Source organism: Hyperolius riggenbachi, chromosome 2, assembly GCF_040937935.1.
Source record: "Hyperolius riggenbachi isolate aHypRig1 chromosome 2, aHypRig1.pri, whole genome shotgun sequence".
In the NCBI taxonomy this organism is placed as follows: domain Eukaryota; kingdom Metazoa; phylum Chordata; class Amphibia; order Anura; family Hyperoliidae; genus Hyperolius; species Hyperolius riggenbachi.
In genome coordinates, this window is record NC_090647.1 from 443618745 (window position 1) to 443642729 (window position 23985).

The 23985-nt window shown below is 43.2% G+C and overlaps 1 protein-coding gene across 2 annotated transcripts in view; it reads left to right on the plus strand.

Moving 5' to 3' along the window:
- The window catches only part of LOC137544556 (spermine synthase-like), a 200581-nt gene that overhangs the window by 111993 nt on the left and 64603 nt on the right, over positions 1 to 23985 (plus strand). For both annotated transcript variants that reach the window (XM_068265655.1, XM_068265656.1), the window contains exons 7-9: positions 6166 to 6255; positions 12651 to 12765; positions 15919 to 15998. In XM_068265655.1, the coding sequence (XP_068121756.1) occupies positions 6166 to 6255; positions 12651 to 12765; positions 15919 to 15998 (285 nt within the window). The remainder of the gene's footprint in view (positions 1 to 6165; positions 6256 to 12650; positions 12766 to 15918; positions 15999 to 23985) is intronic.

The window sequence follows — 23985 nt, forward strand, 5'->3', positions numbered from 1 at the left end:
ACACACATTTACATTATAAATCTATTGTTTACCTCCCACCCTCCCAAAACTACCTAAATAAATTGTTTACTATAAAAAAAAAAAAAAAAACCATTACAATAAAAAAAAAAGAACATGTAAATATTTACCTAAGGGTCTAAACTTTTTAAATATCAATGTAAAGATGAAATATTTCTATTTTTTTTTTTTATTTTAAACTTGTAAATAGTGGTAGATGCAAAATGGAAAAAATGCTCCTTTATTTCCAAATAAAATATTGTCGCCATACATTGTGATAGGGACATAATTTTAACGGTGTAATAACCGGGACATATGGGCAAATACAATACGTGAGTTTTAATTATGGAGGCATGTATTATTTTAAAACTATAATAGCTGAAAACTGAGAAATAATGATTTTTTCCGTTTTTTTTCTTATTCTTCCTGTTAAAATGCATTTACAGTAAAGTGGCTCTTAGCAAAATGTACCCCCCAAAGAAAGCCTAATTGGTGGCGGAAAAACAAGATATAGATCAGTTCATTGTGATAAGTAGTGATAAAGTTATAGGCTAATGAATGGGAGGTGAACATTTCTCACTTGAAAACGACGGAACGCGAATGGGTTAAATAATAAATGCAGCAACAGTTACCCCGGACACCACAAAATAAACACAATGGGCAACATGTCAACACAAAAAAAACATATTGCGGTGAACATGTCAGCACAAAATAAACATATTGCTGGCAACATGTCAGCACAAAATAAATGCATTGCGGGCAACATTTCAGCACAAAATAAAAGCAACGGGGGCAAACATCAATCAGTGTAAAGCAAGCACCTAAGGAGGGGAATAGTAATAGATGTGCTCAGGCTTGTAGCGTCTCTGCACTCCAGACGTTCCAAAGACTCCTCCACAGTCAAACCAGCACCATCTGCAGTATTAAAGCTCTTTTATTCTTTTAGAAAAGTAGCATGACTAGCATCTTCCACAGCTGTGGAGGATGCTTGTCATGCTACTTTTCTAAAAGAATAAAAGAGCTTTAATACTGCAGATGGGGGCAAACATGTCAGTACAAAATAAACGCAATGGGGGCAAACATGTCAGTACAAAATAAACGCATTGTGGGAAACATGTCAGCACAAAATAAACGCAATGGGGCAAACATGTCAGCACAAAATAAACGCAATGGGGGCAAACATGTCAGCGCAAACTAAACGCAATGGGGCAAACATGTCAGTACAAAATAAACGCAATGGGGCAAACATGGCAGTACAAACTAAACGCAATGGGGCAAACATGTCAGTACAAAATAAACGCAATGGGGGCAAACATGTCAGCACAAAATAAACGCAATGGGGGCAAACATGTCGGTACAAAATAAATGCAATGGGGGCAAACATGTCAGTACAAAATAAACGCAATGGGGGCAGCATTTCAGCACAAAATAAACGCATTGCGGGCAACATATCAGCACAAAATAAACGCAATGGGGGCAAACATGTCGGAACAAAATAAATGCAATGTGGGCACATTTCACCTGGAGAAAAAAAAAAGCATTTACTTACCTGACATAAGTCCCCTCACGCAGCGGGCCTCTGGTGTGTGTGTGAAGTTCCCCGGGCTCACAGGCACTCAGGCAGAGCAGGGCTACGGCAAGATGGCGTCCGGAGGCGGAGCCCTGTACTGGAGACACAAATAGTCTCCAGTACAGGGCTCCGCCTCCGGACGCCATCTTCCAGTAGCCCTGCTCTGCCTGTGCCTGCCGAAGAAGGAACAATGCTGGCTGCTGGAGCGGGGCTGCGGGGAATGAACTAGCGCAGCGTCTACTAGACGCTGCGGCTATTTCATTCAGTACGGTGGCCAGAGTCCCGAGGCCGGGACGTCCCGCTGCTAAAAGCGGGACTTTCCTGGGACCTCATGCAGCCTGGCACAGCGCCCCCCGAAGGCGGGACGCGTCCCGGGTAAAGCGGGACGTTTGGTCACCGTAGCTTAAAGCAGATCTGTAAGGAAATTTAAATAAAGTCTGATATTTGCCTATGGAGAGGGAAGGCTCTGGATCTCGTAGCACTTTCCCAGTCTTCTCTCGTTGTCCTTGTTCCAGTCCTTGTTTGAATTTGCCATCTCAGGGAGCCATTGGAAGACTTCAGAAGCACTTGTGGAGCCGCTTTACACACTCCGTAATGCTCTGCAGAAGCACTTGTGGAGCCACTTTACAAGCTCCACAAGTGCTTCTGAAGTCTTCCAATGGCTCCCTGAGATGGCAAATTCAAACATGGACTGGAACAAGGACCGTGAGAGAAGACAGGGAACGTGCTACGAGATCCAGAGCCTTCCCTCTCCATAGGCAAATATCAGACTTTATTTAATTTCCTTACAGATCTGCTTTAAGAGGATTATTTTGTTATTTGGGCTTCTACCTGCAAGCTACAAAGACACAGTCTAAAAAAAATAGTAAGCGGTCTGAAGATAGCAGTGCTGTGCTTTTATGGTTTTATGCACTGGGCAGGTGTCTATACTCCCTCCGCCTATAATCATAGTTTATCTGTCACAGATGATATCACTTTCTCACAGTGCACCTGTGAGGCAGTCCTTTAGCTTCAATGCTTAGACAAATCATCTGATGGAACTTCCAGGTTTTCATTAACAAGATAGCTAGCTAGCCCTAGAGACTATCAAAGATCACCAATATATCCAGCCCACTAGTTCCCACTCAAATTGAAATAGTTATATTATTATTTTTTTTAACTGCTTTCTGTCACTTATAGAACATCAATCAAAACAGAGTGACAGTGTGTTAAACTGTATAGTGTTACTTGTGCAGATACATTTCCACGACTATTTCACAGGCCTGTGGAGCCGGTACAAAAATCTTCCGACTCCTCAGTTTATGAAACCTCCGACTCCAACTCCGGGTACCCAAAATGGCTCAGACTCCTCGAGCTAATACTTACCAGGGCTATGGATTTTTTTAAAAATAATCCGACTCCGACTCCTCAGTATATGATATCACTGACTCCATCTCCAACTCTGGGTACCCAAAATTGCTCTGACTCCTCGACTCCGACTCCTCAGCCCTGCTATTTCAGAGCTCCACATGTCTGAAGAACGCGGCTCCTACCGTAGTTCTCTTCATCTTAGCAGCAGGATCCCTCAGAACACTGCTTTCTAGGTGCCTGACTCTTGAAATGTGTCCTACTATTTCATGTACAATTTCAGCTAATTCCAAGCAGAATGTTTTATAGTAGTTTTAGAAAATTTGAAATGAACACTTAAGTGTGTCAAAGCTCAAATAAGTAGTATTTTTGTAAGTATCTTTAATGCTGCCATTACTGTAGCTTTGAACTAACTGCTTCCAGGCATTCCTTTACAAGCAAAGCTAAGTACTGATTTTATGCTGCCGTGCTGCAATGGATTTTTATGCCTTCTAGGTTAGAAAGAGTTTACTTATAGGGTCATTTTGAGTAGCAAGAATCCACAAGCACCATTTATTCAGTCACGTTACTTGCATAGCGGTCATTATTGAGTTTGTTTTATTTTAGGCATCTCCCATATATTTATTTATTAATTTTACTGAATTGTGTACATTTGTTATGTTCACATTGTCTAATGATATATTTAATTGCAAGAAAAAAGATTCATACAGCCCTGGGTTTGCTCTTAGCCCCCATTTCCTTGGGGGTGCCGTATCTATCTCTGTGTTGCTGCAAAATTGCATGATTGCATGTGAATCTCCCTGCTTTGCCAATGCGAGTGATAATGGAGATCAGGTAATGCAAATCGGAAGCAGCATAGTGATTTCAATAGGTTGTCATTTTGTTTGCAGGAAAACTGAGCTATTCGGCCCTAGTGGAAACGGGGCCTTGATAAGTCATCATGGTTTAACCACTTGATGACTGAGGGTTTTTCCCCCTTGTGGACCAGAGTAATTTTCACCTGTCAGCGCTCCTCCCTTTCTTTCGCCAATAACTTAATTACTACTAATCACAGCGTAATGATCTATATCTTGTTTTGCTCGCCACCAATTAGGCTTTCTTTGGGAGTTACAGTATGCCAAGAATTATTTTATCCTAAATGCATTTTAACATGAATAAGAAAAAAAATGCATTATTTTTAAGTTTTGGGCCATTATAGTGTTAAAATAAAACATTCTACTGTGTATAAAAGCCACACATTTTATTTGCCCGTTTGTCCCGGTTATTGCAACGTTTAAAAAAATTCCCTAGTACAATGTGTGGCGCCAATATTTTATTTGGAAATAAAGGTGCATTTTTTCAGTTTTGCGTCCATCACTAATTACAAGCCCATAAATTAAAAATTTATAGTAATATACCACCTTGACATAAATTTTTAAAACGTTCAGTCCCTAAGGTAACTACGTATATTTTTTTTTTTATGTACATTTTTTTCTCCCTTTATAAATAAAAAAAAGTTTGGGTACTATGGGAGGGTTTGGGAGGGAAATAGTTAATTTTAACAGTCAGTGTGGGGATTTTTATTAAGCAAAAAAGAAATTTGATGCAATATAGTATTTGGCCACAAGATGTCCTCAGTCATTATTTCCGATTCACGTACGTAAGCACGTGAATCGGAAGTAATGCGTAGCAGTGAAACAGGAAGATGCAATGAATACCGGCGTCTCATAGACGCCGGAATTCATTGAATCGGGGACTTAGATTTATGAATAGGACCTGCGGTCCCATTCATTAACTCCCCCTCTAAGTGGCGGTAACAGCTGTGCATGCAGCTGCAGACTTGTATTCACTACCCTGGTGCATCCTGTCAATTTTACTTAGTTGGATGATGCAGCAGGCTGAAGTGTACAAATTTATGAATAGAGGTGGAGCTAACAGATGTGGGCTGATTGGCCACTATATTACAAGTGCCACAGTATATGGCACAATGTTTTGATCGGTATGGTCATGTGGCAGTACAACTTTCAGCTGAGAAAAGCATAAACATACTGCTCATCTACCACCCTCCTGACAATGCCTCAGACTTTCTCAAGGAAATTCTGATCTTCTAACCTACTTAGCATGGGGCAGAAAGGATCCATGCTACAATCAACCCAATAAAGAATAGAGTCCCAGAGAAGAAGCCTGAAGACTTCTAGCGAAATATACATTTCCAAATCTGTGTTTTTATTGACTCTGACTTTGTGTGTGGGGGAGTGGATGAGAACAAAGGGAGGCAGGACACATGGGGGACAGAGGAGGGGACATGGGGAGTATAGAGGGATACACGGGGACAGAGGAGAAAACATGGGGACACAGGAGGACACAAGAGTTACAAGGGGGACACAATAATTAAGAGAACTACTACAAGGTGCTCCTGGTCCATGGATGCACCAGGTTTAGTATTTATATTTTTCCCTAGTTTTGCCCTCTAAACCTAGGTGTGACTTAGTCTGGCTGTCTTATAGTCCAAAAAAAATTGTATCTCTGTTGCTTGGGTCATTTCCCCCACATGTTTTTCCCCAGATCCCCTCCAGTCTCTGTAGATCACACTTGGAGAGTGTGCCCATAGTTTATATTTCTCTACTCAGTTGTTTGCAGCAGTGATTGCATTTTTGACTTTGCGTGAGCTCAGTAGCAATATCTTTGTCACGTGACATTGGTTAACCTTATTACTAATAATCCCGACAGCAGAGGAGTTGTGTCTTTCATCTATGTTCAGAGATTGAGAGGACTCCTGGTTGAATTTTACAGTTCAAACACAGTGCAACGTAATGCAGCTACAAAGTATGAGTGCTGAGTAATGAAGCTCAGCATTTTGTGGATGTTAAACCACAAGAAAAATTATGGAGAGGCTAACCTGTGAATCTGGAAGTAAATCAATAATGGTAATATGACATTTGTGAAAAATGCACCCTTGACATTTTCATAGCAATGATAACTGCTGACATGCTTTATAATGGGTGTTTATTTCAGGTGTGTGTTGTAAATAAAACCGATCTGAGCTTTTCCTTCCCGACTACACAAATCTAGAGAGAAGTGTGTGACAGATTTAGTGATTGAGTCAGTGAAAGTGCTGCTCCTTGTCATTCAGCCAAGATCTGATTTCCGCACTCAGCTGTATATGTGAGGCATGACATAAATTACATCACCATTGCTGCAGGGCTGTCAGGCTTTCCCATTACATCGTCATGTGTCATGAACAAATAATCAGACCTTAACATCTACCAAACATAGACCAAATGGTGATCGATGGATGTAAAAAGCACATGCGAAAAACATGCGGTGATGTGTTGGACAATCTTAAAGGGGACTGCTACGAGGTAAGTGTTTCTATGCTGTATTTTATGTTTTTACTGGTTTTCATGCTTTTGTCATTTAGTGGTAAATAAAATGACTGGGCTCAGTTCCCATTGTATTAAAAAATGCTTTGTTTAGTGGAACAAAATTGAACATATCCCAACGGATACAAATGGATCCTGTGCAAAATGAACGGCTAAAGTATGGTGGAGTCTTGGATTTATTCTGTCTCGTACGGATCTGTTGGGTGCGTCGTGGGTATACCGAGTGAGTGGTGACTGGGAATGGAACACATGGATGAAAAACTGATGCTTAGTTATTGAGCTCTGTGAAACTGAAAACCGATCAGTTTTTACTGGATCCGTTTTTAATCTGTGCAGTGTGAACCAAGCTCTAAAGCAGACCTGAACTCAGAACTTGCTCTCTGTTCTAAAAGATAAGCAACAGCATAATGTTTTAAAGAAAGCAATTTCTTTATTGCACCTGATTAAAATCCTGCAATAAATCTGCAGTGTATCTATTTCCTGCTTTCGTGGAAGCTATAGACGTAAGGTTAACACCCTGTGTTTACAAATTAGCTGTTCTGCCGACACAGCTGAGAGATCAAATTACAGTTGTGATTAGTCACAGATGGGAATTAGAGAGGCTAAACTCTCTAAATACATACAGGGTGCATTTCTCTCTGTTTTCCTTCTGTCCTGTGCAAGAGTTCAGGTCCACTTTGAACCTGCATCCTCTCCATAGATGTAAAGTATAGTAGCAAGCTGTATTACACTGACATACTTGTGGTTACTGGGGTTTTCACCCTGGTCACTGCTTCTTGAAAAAGCTGTATTCTGTAGCAATCACCTGCTAGAGCAGGGGTCTCAAACTCAATTTACCTGGGGGCCGCAGGAGGCAAAGTCAGGATGAGCCTGGGCCGCATAATTTCACGTGTCCCCGCCGCAAAACAAGGGCTGCAGAGCCCCCAAATTGCACGGGGGCAATATGCCGGCATTTCCTAGAAAGGGCAGAGCTTTCAGCTTCAGCTCTGCCCCCCCTGACATCAATCGCGGCGGATCGCCGCCTCTGCCCGCCCCTCTCACTCTTTCTTCACAGAGAGGGGCGGGGAGAGGCGGCGATCCGTGCGGCAATTGACGTCAGGAGGGGCAGAGCTACAGCTGGAAGCTCTGCCCCTCAGCGCAGTCGTGGATGTTTGCCCGGGGGATTTGGGGGCTCTGCAGCACTCGTTTAGTGGTGGGGATGCGGCAAATTACTTGGGAGCACTGAAGCGAACTATAAGGTAAAATAGGCAAAAATAGTTCACTTCCGTGTCTCTTTTGCTTTTGCCGGCGGGGGCCACAAAATATTGTATCGAGGGCCGCAAATGGCCCGCGGGCCGCGAGTTTGAGACCCCTGTGCTAGAGAGATGGGAGTGATTATCCCCAACTGCTGCATTCCCACATCACTGTAATCTTACAGATCCCTTCACCCTGTGGACTATTTTGTCATCGAGTTTAAAAAAGCACATAGCAATGTAGTAAACTTTACAACCTATGTGCAGACTTAAAAACCACTGACACTTGAGAATTCTGGGTGTCTTTCGGTCAAGCTGTAAACAGTTGCTATGGTTTCCAGAAAATTTCCTAACAAAGTTATAGAAGCTGAAAGCTAGTCACAAGATAATATCTCATGGCATTAAGGGGTTACTCATGCAAAAAAGAAACCGTGATTTGACGGTTATGCCAGTGTTGGTTTTTTTTTTTTTACCTCTATAGCAGTGGTGTCAAAGTGGATCCGAGGTGAACTTTTACTCATTGCATAATTGTGTTCCTTTCCTATTGTTTATAGGGCATTCCTCAAGCCAAATACTTTTTTGTTTTTGATTTAATACTCGAATTCCATATAAACTAAATAAACCACGCCCACAGGTTTTCAGAGAGCCTTGGCAGTAGCAAGGGCTCATGGGAGCTCAGTCTGGGCAGGAGGAGGAAGTGTTACTAGCCATTGATTTCAGAGGCAGATGGAGGATTAGGTTTTTTTCACAGGCTGAGATACAGATAAGCCTGCCTCTGTGTAATGTTTATAAACCAATGGCTGCTGTCATTGTATCACAGGAAGAAATAATCATGTTCTATTAAAGCTGTTTGCAGCTAGATTTGCTGTGTAAACTATCTAAACTTTAGATAAGATATATAGACAAGTTACTTGTTATAGTTAGTTTTTCATCTTGGATCCGCTTTAAATGCAATTGCATAAGTGGCCAATATCTAAAACACAGTTTAAGTCCAGGGCCAAATTGTTTATTAAACAGTCTCAAACTAAGTGGCGTAACGGTAACTGTGAGTGGAGTGGTCTGAGGGTTTTGGAGGCCTCCTCATCACATTTCTGTGGAGTAGTGCAGTGGAGCAGTATAATATTTAAACTTTTCCTCGTAATCCTGCGCTCACATGTATCACCCTCAATTCCGTAAAATATTACTCATAAAAGAAAAGAGAAAAAACAACAAAACATAGCGTAATACTCTTTTGATGAACTTGTCTCTTATTTACAAACTCCCCAGTGCCATGTATTCACTAGTATATCCACCAGAAGCTCGGTTATCATAAGCCCTCACCATGTGTCACTGCTGCCAGATCACAGACCGCAATAAAAGCCTTATACAGTGAGCACTCCTTCCAAGCTCCCCAAACTGTGAAGCAGACACTCTCACAGTGATTAAACCAAGGACAGGGTCTCACAGGTCCTCACCATTTGTTCTGACTGCCAAATCACAGACAGAAGAAAAGCATAAACCCACAAACTCAATTCACCTCCTCCTGTGTGTAGTCTATTGCACCATCACCAATGGCCTCTCACCTTGTTGGTAGCTGCCCAAATTATAAGACAGCGACCACACTTGTGCTTATCCCAGGCAGTTTCCACAGCATTTCTTCAGCAGTATAACCCACTGCAAGCAGATCTCGCAGCTTCATATCTTATGCTGCAAACCTAATTACTGAAGGAGCTTGACATAGTGTAAAACTGTATCATTTATTTAAAATTGGGTTGACAGTATAATATTTACCTGCTCCAGTGCTGCTTTGGGTCACCTATGATTTTCCTGACAGCTACACACTGTAAGAAGCATGCTTCAGGCTCTGAATGCATCTCACGTGGTCGGAAGCTGGAGGTGTGCAAGCATAGAGCATGTGGCTTCCAGGAAGAACAGGAGAGACCTGTTGCAGTGCTGGAGCATGTAAATATTACAGTGCTTAAAGGGATACTTAAGTCAGGGAGAAAAAAATGAGTTTTTTCACCTGGGGCTTCCCTCAGCCCCCTGCAGCTGATCGGTGCCCTCACAGCCCCGCTCCGATACTCCTGGACCCGCCGGTGACAATTTCCGGTTTCGCCGTCACCGGCTGAAAGGCATGGGAACGCGAGTGATTCTTCGCAAGAAGGCCGCAATAGCAGTATAGGGGGTGCTATTGTGGCTGGGAGTGCGAAGAAATCACTCGCGTTCCCATGCCTGTCAGCCGGTGACGGCGAATTGGGGGTAGTGATCTTGTGGGTCTTTGTTGTGCTCCTCTTCAAACTGCGCTCTAAAGCATCCATTTTCACATGTAATTAAAGTTATTGTAAAGTAGGATTGCTTTAACCAGAAAAGGTACCCTGAGGCTCACTTGCGCTCCTGTGAATTTCGGCATTTGCATTAAATGCTGCACAAATAGGATGTTTAAAATGCCCATTTGCCTTAACATGAATGTAAAGACAATTTGAATAAAATGTCAGCTACTTACCAATGGACATGGAAGGCTCTGGTTCCTATAGAATTTTTCCCTGTCTTCTTTTGCTCCCCTCGTTCCAGCGTTGTCACCCCCGTTGTGTGTACTATACCAATTGGTCGAATATACATCTGTGAGCCCTTGGGAGGCTTGGGAAGCACTCCTGTCTCTGACTGCTTCTGAAGACAGGCACTCCGTACAGCGCATGCGTGAGCACGTTTGCATGCGTAGTATGGAGCCGCCTATCTTCAGAAACACTTGGGGACTCGAGTGATTCCGAAGCCTCCTGAGGTGGATAACTAAAGGGGGTTGACTGTGCTGGAATGAGGAAAGGTAAGGCCGTATATGATCCAGAGCCTTCCCTGTCCATAGGTAAGTGTCTGACTTTTCTTTTTATATTGCCTTTACATTCACTTTAAGTGTTTATGGTTTATAAAACAAGCCATATGTATGGCAGGTTGCTCCAAGCATACTGAATTTTCCTTCTCTACCTCTGTCTCTGCAAGTAAGGGTCGGTTCACACTTGTATACGAAACGTATCCTTGGCTCCGTTTTTTTTTGGCCCGGACCAAAACCGGAGCCACTGATAGCAATGTTAAAAATAGCGTCATTCTTCACACAATTTAAAAACTGAATGGAGGGTACTGATTTGCAGGTTTTTTCACGGACCCCGGATACACACAGGGGCAATGAAAGGCAATAGAAAAACAGTATTCCCTACCACCTGTTCCACCCCTCTATGTCATCCCCCATAGGTGTCCCCGGGTAGCCTGGAGGGGGTAGCAGCCAGAAAGGGGGGCAGTGGGCACAGTGGCAGGGAGGAGAGTCGGCCCCTCTCCCTCACCTCGGTCCCCGCTCCCTCCAGCTATTTGCACAAATGTAATTGTAATGCAGTGAGTAGGGAAGCAATTACCTTCCTTCCTCCGCTCGCCACGTGACTGAAGTATAGAGGGCGGCATTGCAGGAAGTCCTGCGGCGAGCGGAGGAACACAAGGAAGGAAGGTAATTGCATTTTAACCATTACATTTGAGCAAATAGCTGGAGGGGGACAGGGGCCCAGGTGAGAGAGGGGGGTCTGACCCCCCTCCCCGCCGCTATGCCCGCTCCCCTTCCTAGCTGCTACCCCCTCCAGTTCGACCCCCCCACGGCTAGGGCTGGGGATCCGTTTTTTAAAACGCAAACAGATCTAAAACTTATGCTGCAAAGGGCAGCACGGATCCGTTTGTGTTCCGGTTTCTGAAAACTGGACCCCGGACCACAGATTGCGTTCTGCAACTGTACGTAGTGTGGACCGCGCCTAATTACAGACTGGTTCCGTAAGGATGAGATCAGTGTTCTCTGGAGACCATACAATCTGCTTCATGTTCTCCTTGTTCTTTTTACTGTGGATAATGCTTTATGATTTCCGCTATGTGTGTTTGGAGTCACTTTTATACTGTGGAATGAAGTTATGAATTTTGCACTAATCAGAAGTTTAGTTTGTGAAAATGCAGCCTCAGGCCTGAGTGTAGCAGGCAGATATGTCAAGCTTTTTCCTGCTGATTAATAAAAGGCTTTTATGACTTTATTCTTGAAAGCATTCCAACTTTATTACAGCATGAGCACAGCACTATAAATAAATATTACAGCATATGCTTTCTGGTTCCGGAACAGGAAATGAAGAACAGTAAAAAATATTCTACACACACACTCACACTCCCTCTCTCTCTCTCTCTTCGCTGCCGCTTCTGTCACTCTTGGAAACAGTGGTGTAGCAATAGGGGTTGCAGAGGTAGCAACCGCATCGGGGCCCTTGGGTCAGAGGGGCCCTTCCTCAAGCACAATATTAGCTCTCTATTGGCCCTGTGCTGTTAATAATCACTTCTATAGATGTTTTAAATAGTAGTACATGGTTTTACATGGGAACCCCATGTAAAACTTGCACCAGGGCCCATAGCTCCTTAGCTATGCCACTGCTTGGAAATATGTCATCGCTTGCTTTCTGTAGAGGAAGTACCGGGAATTATCTCAGATGGGGACACAGGACAACCATAAAAACATCTAAGAGCACTCCCATCACTTGCTCTATCTGAAAGAAATTGTCCTGGCACAACCCTAATTTAAAGTGTACTCGAGTGTAGTTGCTCAGTACAGTAGAAACCCAAAGGCCCTTATTTAATTCCCCTTTTCTCATAAATTTTCTCTTAGGAGATGTTTCATCTTCTGTTTAAAATAGCTTTTCAGTTTTCTGGAATTGATAAAGTCCCGAAAAGTAGGTGAAAAGGTACTATCAAAATTATATTTGCTTATTGAAGGCTTAAAAGTGGCTTGATGGTGTACAGGCTAGGGGTCCAGCCTCTGACATAAGAGGCGAAGGTTAAAATCTCAGCTCTTCCTATTCAGTAAGCCTGTATCCAGCGTAGTAAGGAGTTATTGGGCAAGACTCCCTAACACTGCTACTGCCTACTGAGCATGCCATACAAGTGCTTTGAGTCAGAGAGTAAAAAATCACTATGCAAATGTGGTTTATTATTATTTAAAAGGCGTTTTATTGATAGTGTGATAATTTCAGGATATTAGGAGTATAATCACTTAGTCCAGAACGCACTGTAGCCATGCATAAGTTCCCAGACATTGTGTTCTCTTATGTAGCCCTTGGTTATTTTATGACTGTCTAATGAGAATTATTTTCTTAGGTTTTGGTTGAAGATTGTGTTCCAGTATTGAAGAGGTATGCCAAAGAAGGGCGAATGTTTGACTGTGTGATTAATGACCTCACTGCTGTCCCCATTTCTACATCTCCAGAAGAAGGTAGCTGTGCTCCGTTCTGAGTTGCATCATTTTGTGTATATGTAATGCAAATTGCAGTATTGCTTAACCGCTTTTGGATGGTCGTAGTTGAAATCCAAGCCCTGTTTATGTCCACCTGCATAGACTTCAACTTCTACATGCCGGCTGGTACTGATCGCGCCGCTGCAGCTCACTCACCCTGCTGTCGGTATGACAGCAGAGCTCTGTGAGCCGGTCAAGGTTTCATTGGCTCCTGACCCTGTGGTCACGACCAGCTCACAGAGTGCTGCTGTCATAGCGACAGCAGGCTGAGTGAGCTTCAGCGACGGGAGAGCGGTGCAATCTGTGGCAGAGGCGGGTTCACATGATGTGGCATTGGTAAGCCCGTTTTTTGTACCAGCAGTCTCTGGTCTTTAAAGTCTGAAGTACAAATTAAAATAATAAATAAACTGATACCTAAGGAGAGGGCAGGCACTGGGTCCTATAGAGCCTTCCCGGGCTCCTCACAGTCCCTGCATATGGCGAAATATTCGCCTACCATAGGCACAGTATTCGACTTGAAGAAGCAGTTCTCACCGCGAAACGCGTTGTCAGCTAAGTGCCTAATAAAGTATCTACCTTTTAGAAATAAAATCAGTGGATGGACTACTTTTTTTTATAAGGTAGGAACTCTGTATACTGTTTTGTCTATAATCAAAGTTTATGGTCCCTGAGCATATAAAGTACACATCACACCGTGCAAACTTATCGGGCGCCTCCTACACCCTTCTACGAATCTTCTTCCACCCCTGGACTGGGGTAACCACTGGACCAAGTGGATTTTTCAAAGGAGTTGCGACCATCCGCCGACAAGGCCGAGTGGGGACGGTACTTCCCCACAAGCGTTCCTAGTGGTTGCTATTATTGCAACCCTCTCTTGTAAGTATAATAGCTCTATTTTTTCACATTGCTATCTGTACTTACAATACTGCACCAGATTGGGCTCCCGGTCTTCCTCCCGTCCTTTTTTTCTATCCTCCCAAATTCCAGACTGATCACATGCTTCTCCATGAGTTCTCCTAGGCTGGGCCAACCCTATTCAGTAGTCTCCGGGGCCACTGCGTACTGCGCTCAGTCGAGTGCCCTCTCTAGCACACTTGCATGCGCACAGTACAGAGATGAGATTGAAATGGAGAAGCCTGCAGGGGAACAAAGACACCGGGAGGAGAACAGGAAGGCTCTATAGGACCCAGAGCCTACCCTCACCTTAGATGAGTATCTGGTTTTTTTTTTTTTGTTTGCTTTTTAATTTTAACTGCACACGTGCTCTAACGGGCTAGAGACAGCAGGTACTGAAGTGGTTAAAACAATGTATTTTCAAAATAAGAGGGTTCACAGTTGTTGGCAAAATGCGGCCTCTGCTTATACAAAGGAAATCGATATTTGCATTTCGGTTTAAAAATTGCAAAACTGCATCTACTGTATGTTTTCTAGTGCATGAAAGAAATACATCTTACAGCATAAAGTTGCAAATTGCAATTGATTTCTCATTGACTATCATTCACTACTGTGAAAAAATGTAGACAAACCTGCATAGCATCTGGAAAATTTGTGCATAAAAATGTTTGTGGTTGCTGTACAGTATATGTATTGTGATCCCTGTCTTACGTGTCCAATAATATTTTTTATTATACCATAACAAGGAAGCGGGCTGTACAATGCAAATTGTTGGTCTTTGGAAGGCAGTAGTTCTGGAAACACTGGTTTATAGCACGCCTGTAAGTTTTAAAGGGACCAAAAAACAGAAAACTGGACTTATCTGGGGCTTTCTCCAGTCCACCGTAGCCTGCGAGGTCCTCCGGCATCCTCCTGGCCCCTTCCGTTGTCCTGCTGGTGGCTTCGGTAATGCGGCACCTTCGGGTGAAGTCTTGCGTGCACGCCCCTGCCGCGTCATCTGAAGCAGAATGTATGGCTGCTGTTTAGAATGCAGTCTTAAAAAATCAGATCTTAAACTTAAAGTCAAACTATGAGACTCTGCTTTATGTTACTAATATTCTATTCCCCATTAGTACTTTACATACAGTTAATTGATTTATAAATTTGCTTTTTCAGTTCAGGTTTGCTTTAAGCACCTGATACTGTTAATGGCAAGAAAACAGTAGCTTCTCATTTGGAACTTCTTATGACCCTGGAAAGATGCAGCTTTATTGCTATCTGTAATAGACCTTCGGCTCTGAATTCTGGACCATATGAAGGCAGTACCATGCAAGGTTTTACAGTTCACCAATTCATCAAGACATACATAAATATGAAATGATGCTTATGACTGTGCCATGAACTTTGAGAATGAACACACTCTAAAATGTAGAACAGGGCAGTGGTTTATGGTGATACAATATTACAGTTATTACCTTCTAAAGGGGCCCAAACACTTAACGAATTTCCCGCCGATATACGGCCGATTCGATCACAGTGATCGAATCGGCTGTGAAATCGCCGCGCACACCGCTGACAGAACGATCGATTTCCGAAATCGATCGTTCCCGTCGATTCCCGTCGATCCGTACGTGCGGAAGATTTTTCTCGATCGCCGGCGGGTCGGGAGTGCGTCGATAGCGGCGTTTCGAATGCCAGACGACCGACGCAATACAGCGGGTATACATTACCTGTTCCGGCCGGCGCAAGTCCCCTGGTCCCCGCTGTCTTCTTTCCGCGCTGGGTTCCGGACCGGCTGCAGCTACACAGAACTTCCTGTCCCGGCAGGAAGTTTGAACAGTAGAGCGCCCTCTACTGTTTAAACTTCCCCTGGACAGGAAGTTCAGTAGCTGCAGGAACGGTCTGGAGCCCGGAGCGGAGAAGAAGACAGCGGGGACCAGGGGACTCGCGCCGGCCGGAACAGGTAATGGTATGCAGGGGGGGGGGAGGAGGGCGGCAGCTCCACAGATTGTGATCGGTTTCAGGCTGAAATCGATTCACAATCTGTTTGCAGTTATGGGGGCCATACGATCCCTCTCTGATCAGATTCGATCAGAGAGGGATCTATCTGTTGGTCGAATCTGATAGCAAATCGACCAGTGTATGGCCACCTTAAGAGATATGAAGATATGCAAATTAACTCATTGTTTTGTATGGTGCGACTGTCCTAGATTCACAACTATTTTATTGTAATTATCTCCTTGCCCCCCCCTTTCTTAGATTCTACTTGGGAATTTTTACGCTTAATTTTGGACCTTTCCATGAAAGTCTTGAAACTAGATGGAACATACTTCTCTCAGGTTAGTATATATAAAATGGCTTGTTCTTTTGCAATTTGCAAAGAAAAAAAATTTTGTTTTCTGTGAGCGAAAGCAAGTGATAATGAACTTTTGCAGGGCACAAGTCTATTAACCATTTCAGCCCGCGGAGATTTTTCGCCTTATGCATCAGAGCAATTTTCACCTCACATTAATTCGCTAATAACTTTATCACTACTTAACACAATTTATTGATCTATATCTTGTTTTTTCCGCCACTAATTAGGCTTTCTTTGAGCGGTACATTTTGCTAAGAATTATTTTTTTTATAAATGCATTTTAACAGGATTAATAAGAAAAAAATGGAAAAAATTCATTATTTCTCAGTTTTCGTCCATTATAGTTTTAAAATAATCCACGCTACCATAATTAAAACCTATGTATTTTATTTGCCCGTTTGTCTCGGTTATGACTCCATTTAAATTTTGTCCCTATCACAATGTATGGCACCAATATTTTATTTGGAAATAAGGGTGCATTTTTTCCTGTTTTGCGTCCATCATTTACAAGCTTATAATTTAAAACATGTTCGTAGTATACCCCCTTCAAATGAATATTTAAAAAGTTCAGACCCTTAGGTAACTATTTATGTTTTTTTGTTTTTTTTTTAATTGTAATTTTTTTTTCCATTAAAAATTTTATTTGGGTAATATTTTGGTGTAGGAAATAAACAGTTAATTTTTAATGTTATTATATGTGTAAATTGTAATGTAAAAAATATGTAGATGTAGTTTTACTATTTGGCCACAAGATGGCCACCTTGAGTTTTTTTTCTCCTTGTGCTTCTCGCTAACCGGAAGCACAAGGAGGACGCAGAAAATTTTATTTGCAAAAAGACTAAAGCCTCTAGTAAGAGCGCTTCGTTTTTTCTGCTGGGGACACAGATCGGTGATCGGGAACCATGTTCCCATTCACTGATCCCAGGGCTACCGGTGGACAGCACAGGGGCGCGCCCGCGATCACGCGCGGGAGCGCAGCAGAGCAGTCGCCTGGAAGTGAGCATCACGTCCGGGCGGCAGAAATGGTTAATACAACAGCAAAGTCCCCAAAACTGGTAAGTGAAGACTAGTCCCTATTTTTCCTCATAGCATGACCTTCTCTATACTGCATTGGAGCAAAACGAGGCCTTTTCTGTACTTATGGATCTTACCATTCTAACCAGTAGGTGGAGCTCTTTTAATGAACCCAAGGCAAACCTTGGGTCAAACAACTCATACCTACCTAAAAAGGTGGAAGCTTCTGGATCCTGTAGAACCTCTCAAGCCTGTCCTCAAGTACCACCAACAATGAGTTTTGTGGAAATCCAAAGAAGTAGTTAATTAGCTCTGCTGAGACACTAATTACCTCACCTGTGAATGTTTGTGGTTTTCTGTAAAACATGCACTGTTGGTGGTACTTGAGGACAGGGTTGGAAAGCCCTGTTGTAGAAGCTTACCTTGTTTCTCATCCCTGCTGCCTCGATGGGACTCTCTGGAAGATCTGGGCTACGCTCCTCTGCATGCAGGAGTGCGGTCGTGCTGCACCCGCATGAGAGCGCAATACAGAAACGCTTGTGCGTGAAGAGGCGTGCAGCCCAGGTCTTCAATCCAACAAACTCTTGGATTTCTTTAGCGGGTCCACAAACAGCAACGGTAGTCCGGAGGAGGCGTGGGAAGCCTCTACAAGATTCCTTCCTTTTGGGTATGTATTTTTAACCCAAAGTAGTCCTCAGGTACACTTTAACAAAAGCAGCAAAAAGTAGCAGTACTAAGACTAATCATCTCCTTTAATTTAATTAAAAAAAAAATGCTGCACTGTAGCCAAGTGTCTGCTATTTACAATTAGACTTCCTGTATAAAAACTGAAAAAAAGGAGTGTTTTATATTTTCTTTCATTTTCTATGTTTGTTAGCTTAGTGCCAGCTGGAGATGGAATAGCTGTCGTGGACAACACCTACTCTGTTTTTCCTTCTCCCATTTTCTAATGCTAGAAGCTGTAAGCTAAGCACAGAGCTGTGTGAAGGATGGGCAGGGCAGCAGCTCTCTGCAGCAGGGCTTGGACAGAATGATGTGTGCAGGGAATACTGGATGAGAATGAATGTAGAAAAATGTGAGGTAATGCACGGTAACCATGGTAACAATTGTGCTATCTGTACATTAAAGGGAATAAGAACTAGGAAATCATAGACTGAAAAGGACTAATGAATTCTGGAAGACAGTAATTGGAGTCTCTGCATTTCATGATAGGCAAAAACTGTGTTCTATGTAAAAGAAGCCGTGAAAGACTCTGACGCTAGTATCTGGTAGCCTCTTACAGACTCTTCATGTTTTTAATACATCAATCACCATTGTATACAGTAAGAAAACATTATGTAGAAGTGAAAATAAACTCAAGATCAAGTGCTTCTTAAAACGGTGGGAGCATATTGGAAAAACAGAGGAGGACATCCTGGTGATATAAGTGGTTGGATGTGTGATGCATGGTGCTGCATTGCCACACCTGTGGTGCAATTCCAGCCTGTTTACTTAGTGACGGATATGGAGTTTACCATATTCATTTCCTTTAAAACAATGCCAAGTGCCAGGCTGGCCTGCTAATCGTACCTTCTTCATTACTGTTTGAATTACACACCTGAATCAAGCTTGTGGTTACTGTGGTCAAACCTTAGGGCTCTTTTCCACTATGAAATGCGATTGCGATCGCGATTACGATCGCGATCGCAATCGCATTTCAATTTCCACCATGCGATTGCGATTGAGCTACTATACTCATTATAGTCCAGCTCAATCGCATACAAAACGCAGCAGGACGACGATTGCGCTTTGACCAAAATCGCATCGCAATCGGATCGCACTAATGGAAATTGCTGTTGCAGTTTCCATTAGTTTAATGTACCTTGCGATTTGCAGTCAGAAGCAAATCGCAAATCGCAGGCTAGTGGAAAAAGGCCCTTAGTCCGAGTACCGATCTGCATACTGGGTCTCAACGAAAACCCAATGTAAGGGGAAAAAGGTGACAATGACTTACCTTCTTCAAGGCCCTCACAGTCTGTCAGATTCCTAGCTGTGCTTCCTATAGTCTCCAGTGTGCCGCTATCTTCTTCTGAAGGATTGCCAACTGTGCATGTGCGACCCTAGCCTCGTGCTTCTTTGATCGCGCATGTGCAGTTTAAGTCTATGAACTGCGCATGCACAGAAGGGTCATGGGAGCGCAATCTAGGAGATATATGGCCAGGGCTGCACTTGCACAGTAGCTGTGACTAGCGGATCTTTCGGAGGGGGGCAGCAGCGCACTGAAGTACACAGAGCACTGCAAGCGACCTGGTAGACTGTGGAATTGCTAGAACATGCCTCAGGTAAGTAAATCTCAACTTTTCCCTCACCTCGGGTATTCTTTAACCACTTAATGACATGCTGACTTATAAAAACGTCCTGGAGCTCTTAATGGCTACAGGACGTTTTTATAAGTCAGACAGTGCTGCTGCTGCTGTGCATGTGCACGTGCATCCCCGTGCACGTGAAAATGGTGGAAAGAAAAAACCCCACCCAAAAAAAAAAAAAAACACTTTTATTTACAAATGATGTATTGTCACCATACTTTGTACTAGGGACAAATAGGCAGATAAAATGTGCGGGTTTTATGCACAGTAGCAGTGTTTATATTAAAACTATAGGGGATGACATTGGAGAAATAGTGTATTTTTTCATTTTTTCCTTGTTTTCCCTTTAAAATGCATAGAAAATAAGGTAATTACTGAAAACAAATATCAACCCCAAAAAGCCCAATTGGTGGTGAAAAAAACAAGATATAGATGCATTGTGATTAGTAGTGATTAAGCTATTGGCAAATGAAAGGGATGAGCATGGAAAGGTGAAAATCGCTCTTGTCCATTAGGGTAAAAACCGCCTTGGGGTGAAGTGGTTACACTTACTCAGTTGCTCTCAGTTATAACTGAAAGATGTAATGATCCGCTCAGCTGGATGCACTGGCAGACAGCTGTTTGACCATTCCTCTAGTCTGTGGGCTGCAGGTCTCTGCAAGAGAGACCTGTCTTTCCATTACAAGTTTCTGGTCTGTTCTGCTGCTGAGGAATCTGCATACACTCGTTATGCAAATCCCCTACCTGCCTCCTTTGATAACTGGCAATATAAAGAGCTATGTTTCCCAGAGTCCTTTGCTGGTCATAAGGGTTAGTCCTGTGGAACACTCTTGGAGTGTCAGCCTTGCTCATTGTTTGAAGATTAGTTTAGAGTAATTCCTGGAACTGCACTAGGCAGATTCCCTAGTGCAGTTAGGATTGCATATCTGTTTTGTTTGTCTGTTGCGATTGTCCTGTCCCAGCGGTGGTCGACAGGAAGTCGTTCTGATCTTTGTTCTTGGAGTATAGCTGGAGCAGCGGTTGCTACCAGCTATCTCATCTGATCTGTCTTGCCAGGATCGCACTCGCCTTGCGCTAGTGCTGTGGATCCGTCTGATCTCCATCTCTCTTTCTATACCTGGATCGCACTCTCCTTGCGCTAGTGCTGTGGATCCTTCTGTTCTGTCTTCCTGGATCGCACTAGCCTCTTGCGCTAGTGCTGTGGATCCTATCTCCCACTTATTCCTGTTTTCGTGTATCTGTCTTGTCTGTTACGAACGCTTGCTGGAGACTCGGTGAGGTAACCGTTAAGCAAGCGCTCGCGTCCTCTGTTTCATGTTTGTCTGTCGGTGGTTAGTTAGGCGTGCTTGTCTCTGTTGTGCTTATCACGCGGAGACCGCGCATAAAAGCGTGCACTGTTGCGAATGAGTGCGGTGTTCGCGTTTAGCTAGCGTTTGTTATTTTCCTTATCTTCTCATTGTATGATTTGCTGTGCCTTTGCTACTCTCGTGCTCTGCCTTGCTGTAGCCTTGTGTCACCTCTGGCAATCGCCTCTCTCGCGATTGCGTTCCTACTTCATATCTACTGTTGTGTATGCACCGTCGCGGGTTGGCGACTAGTTTGGTGCACACACATACAATCTGTCCCTGTGCTCATTCTCTTTCGCAATCGCTTCTCTGGCGATTGCGTTCTCACTTGGTTTCCTTTGTTGTGTGTCCGCTGTCGCAGGGTGGCGGCTAGATTGGTGGACATACATACATTCCTCATCTGTGCTTATTCAGTCTTGTGTCGCTGTTAGCAATCGCCATCTCTGGCGATTGCCTTCTCTCCTGTTCTTCATGGTTGTGTATGCACTGTCGCGGATTGGCGACTAGATTGGTGCACACACATACCCTCTGTCGCTTTGCTCTCTCTCCTTCAGGGCTATCTTGCCCTGCGTTTCTTCCCTTCATGCAATTCCTGTCTGGCGTCTGTGGCAGGGCAGAGGAGCTGTTCCTCTGCACTCCACAGCTCCACCTGTCGACAGGAATTTCCCTCTACAGGTGCATTGCACCTTTTGCTGGGTTCCCGCAAATTACACGCTTGTGGAGGATTTCCGCAGTGTCAGCGCACGTCTTGTGCGCTGATCACGGAGAGAATCCCACAATCGTTACAAAAGACAACTGATTTTCGAAGTAATGTCCATGTTTTCCTATGGCTCTGTTCCCACTATACGTGTTTTAACTGAAAGCTTTTTTACAATGCACTGCCATGGAAAAAAATGCACACTAATGCATGTGCGTTAGTGCGCGTTGGTACACGTTTTTCCCATAGCAGTGCATTGTGAAAAAGCTTTCAGCTTTCAGTTAACCACTCAGCCTTTACCCCCCCTTAAGGACCAGCACTGATTTCTAAGATCTGTGCTAGGTGGGCTCTACAGCCCCCAGCACAGATCAAACAACAGGCAGAGCAACCAGATCGCCCCCCTTTTTTCCCCCATGATGTGCTGGGGGGGGTCTGATCGCTCCTGCATGCATTTGGGTGGCGGGGGGGGGGCACCTCAAAGCCCCCTCCACCGCAGGATTCCCCCTCTCCCTCTTCTACCTCCCTGCCCCGGAGATCGGAGGCTGCACAGGAACGGATCTGTCCTGTGCAGCCTCTAACAGGCTCCTGCCTGTCGTGACAGCGATCCCCGGCCGCTGATTGGCCGGGGATCGCTGATTTAGTACAACGCTGCTACTGTTAGCAGCGTTGTAAAAATGTAAACAAAGCAGATTATTTCCGCTTGTGTTTACATTTAGCCTGCGAGCTGCGATCGGCTGCCCGCAGGCTATTTACGGAGCCCCAAGCCGTGAATTGACAGGAAGCAGCCGCTCACGCGAGCGGCTGTTTCCTGATTAATTAGCCGGCGTCGCTGGTCCTGCAGCTACCACTTTGCCAACGGTCGGCAACTTGCGGTCGGCAAGTGGTTAAAAAGCGTATAGTGGGAACTGAGCCATAGGAAAACATGGACATTACATTGAAAATCAATTGTCTTCCAGTTATAACTGAGAGCAACTGATTAAGTGGACCCATATATTCACCAAACAGTAAAGTAAGTTGCCATGGCTGCCAGGAAGTGTTTTCAGCAGGTTTTGAACATCATAGTTGGTTGCAGTCTGGAATGAAAATCTAATTCTGATAGTATTAAATTAAAGAAAGGTTTATGTACTGTATCAACAATATATGCAATACTATATTGATTTTTTTTTTTAAACTAAAGTGTAGGCTTAATTTCCAATGTACAGCACAGGTGGCCATACATTTATTCATCAACACACGGCACCAGGGTTACTCTTTGTTGCTGTACTAATTACATACAGTTACAGTGAGAAGCGATAACTGCTGTGCATCAAATAAGTGGGAACACCAGATCTTCTGATGGCCTTGCATACTCTATAAGCGTTGCTGAAATGCACCCAGACAGCAGTGTGTATAGTGGAAATGAAGCCTTAGTCACATGACCTATATACTAAGCATGAAAGGGTTCTCAGTCTTAAAGGATACCAGAGCCCAAATGAATCTGAGTAACTGGGGTTCTCCTTTCTGCCCCCTCCGGTACCTGTAATTGCTCTCCGTCTCTGTCTACCAGTCAGCTTGGCCGTGCATCAGTTCTCCCGCGCTGGCTGGGCTGCACAGGTACTAGTACAGCACGCAACCCTGGCCAGGAGAGCTTTGTGCATGCATGTGACATCATGGGTGATGTCAATATATATATATATATATATATATATATATATATATATATATATATATATATATATATATATATATATACATACATACATACATACATACATACATACATACATACATACATACATACATACATACATACATACATACATATATACATATATACATATATATATATATATATATATATATATATATATATATATATATATATATATATATATCCAATACATGTACGGCCAGAGCTAAGACTCATTATAATAATTTAGTATAATGAGTCTTCGCTCTGGCCATACATGTATTGATTACTAGCCACTGCTGATTGAATTGGCTGGGGATGTGTTGTCCCTAGCATGCCTGCATCAATCAATTTTTTCCTGATTTCAGGTAGCTTATGAATCAACATCAGAAATTATTCTGATAAAAGTTGTTCTACAACAAGAATTGTGTTACCCTATATAGTGATTCACCTCATGAAATCTTTATTGAGTGAGTAATAATTTGCAAAGCTCAAATCAAAGCAAATGTTGGTTACCATGGCAAATTAAAATGCTAAAATAATGAAGGTTTTGTAATTCTGTTGTTCAGATTTACTTATCAGCAACACAGAATGCCACCCACTTACTTAAAGGGGAACTGAAGAGAGAGGTATATTGCGGCTGCCATGTTTGTTTCCTTTTAAGCAATACCAGTTGCCTGGCAGCCCTACTGATCCTCTGCCTCTAATACTATTAGCCATAGCCCCTGAACAAGCATGCAGCTTGTTTTTAAATATCTGTTCAATTTAAGAATTGCAATAAATTTTTCTGACTAATTGTAACATTTTAAAAATATGACCAATGTACCACACACGTATGTTCAATTTATCCCCAATGATGATAAAAATGATTGGAAACTTTGATAAAATTGATAGGGTGT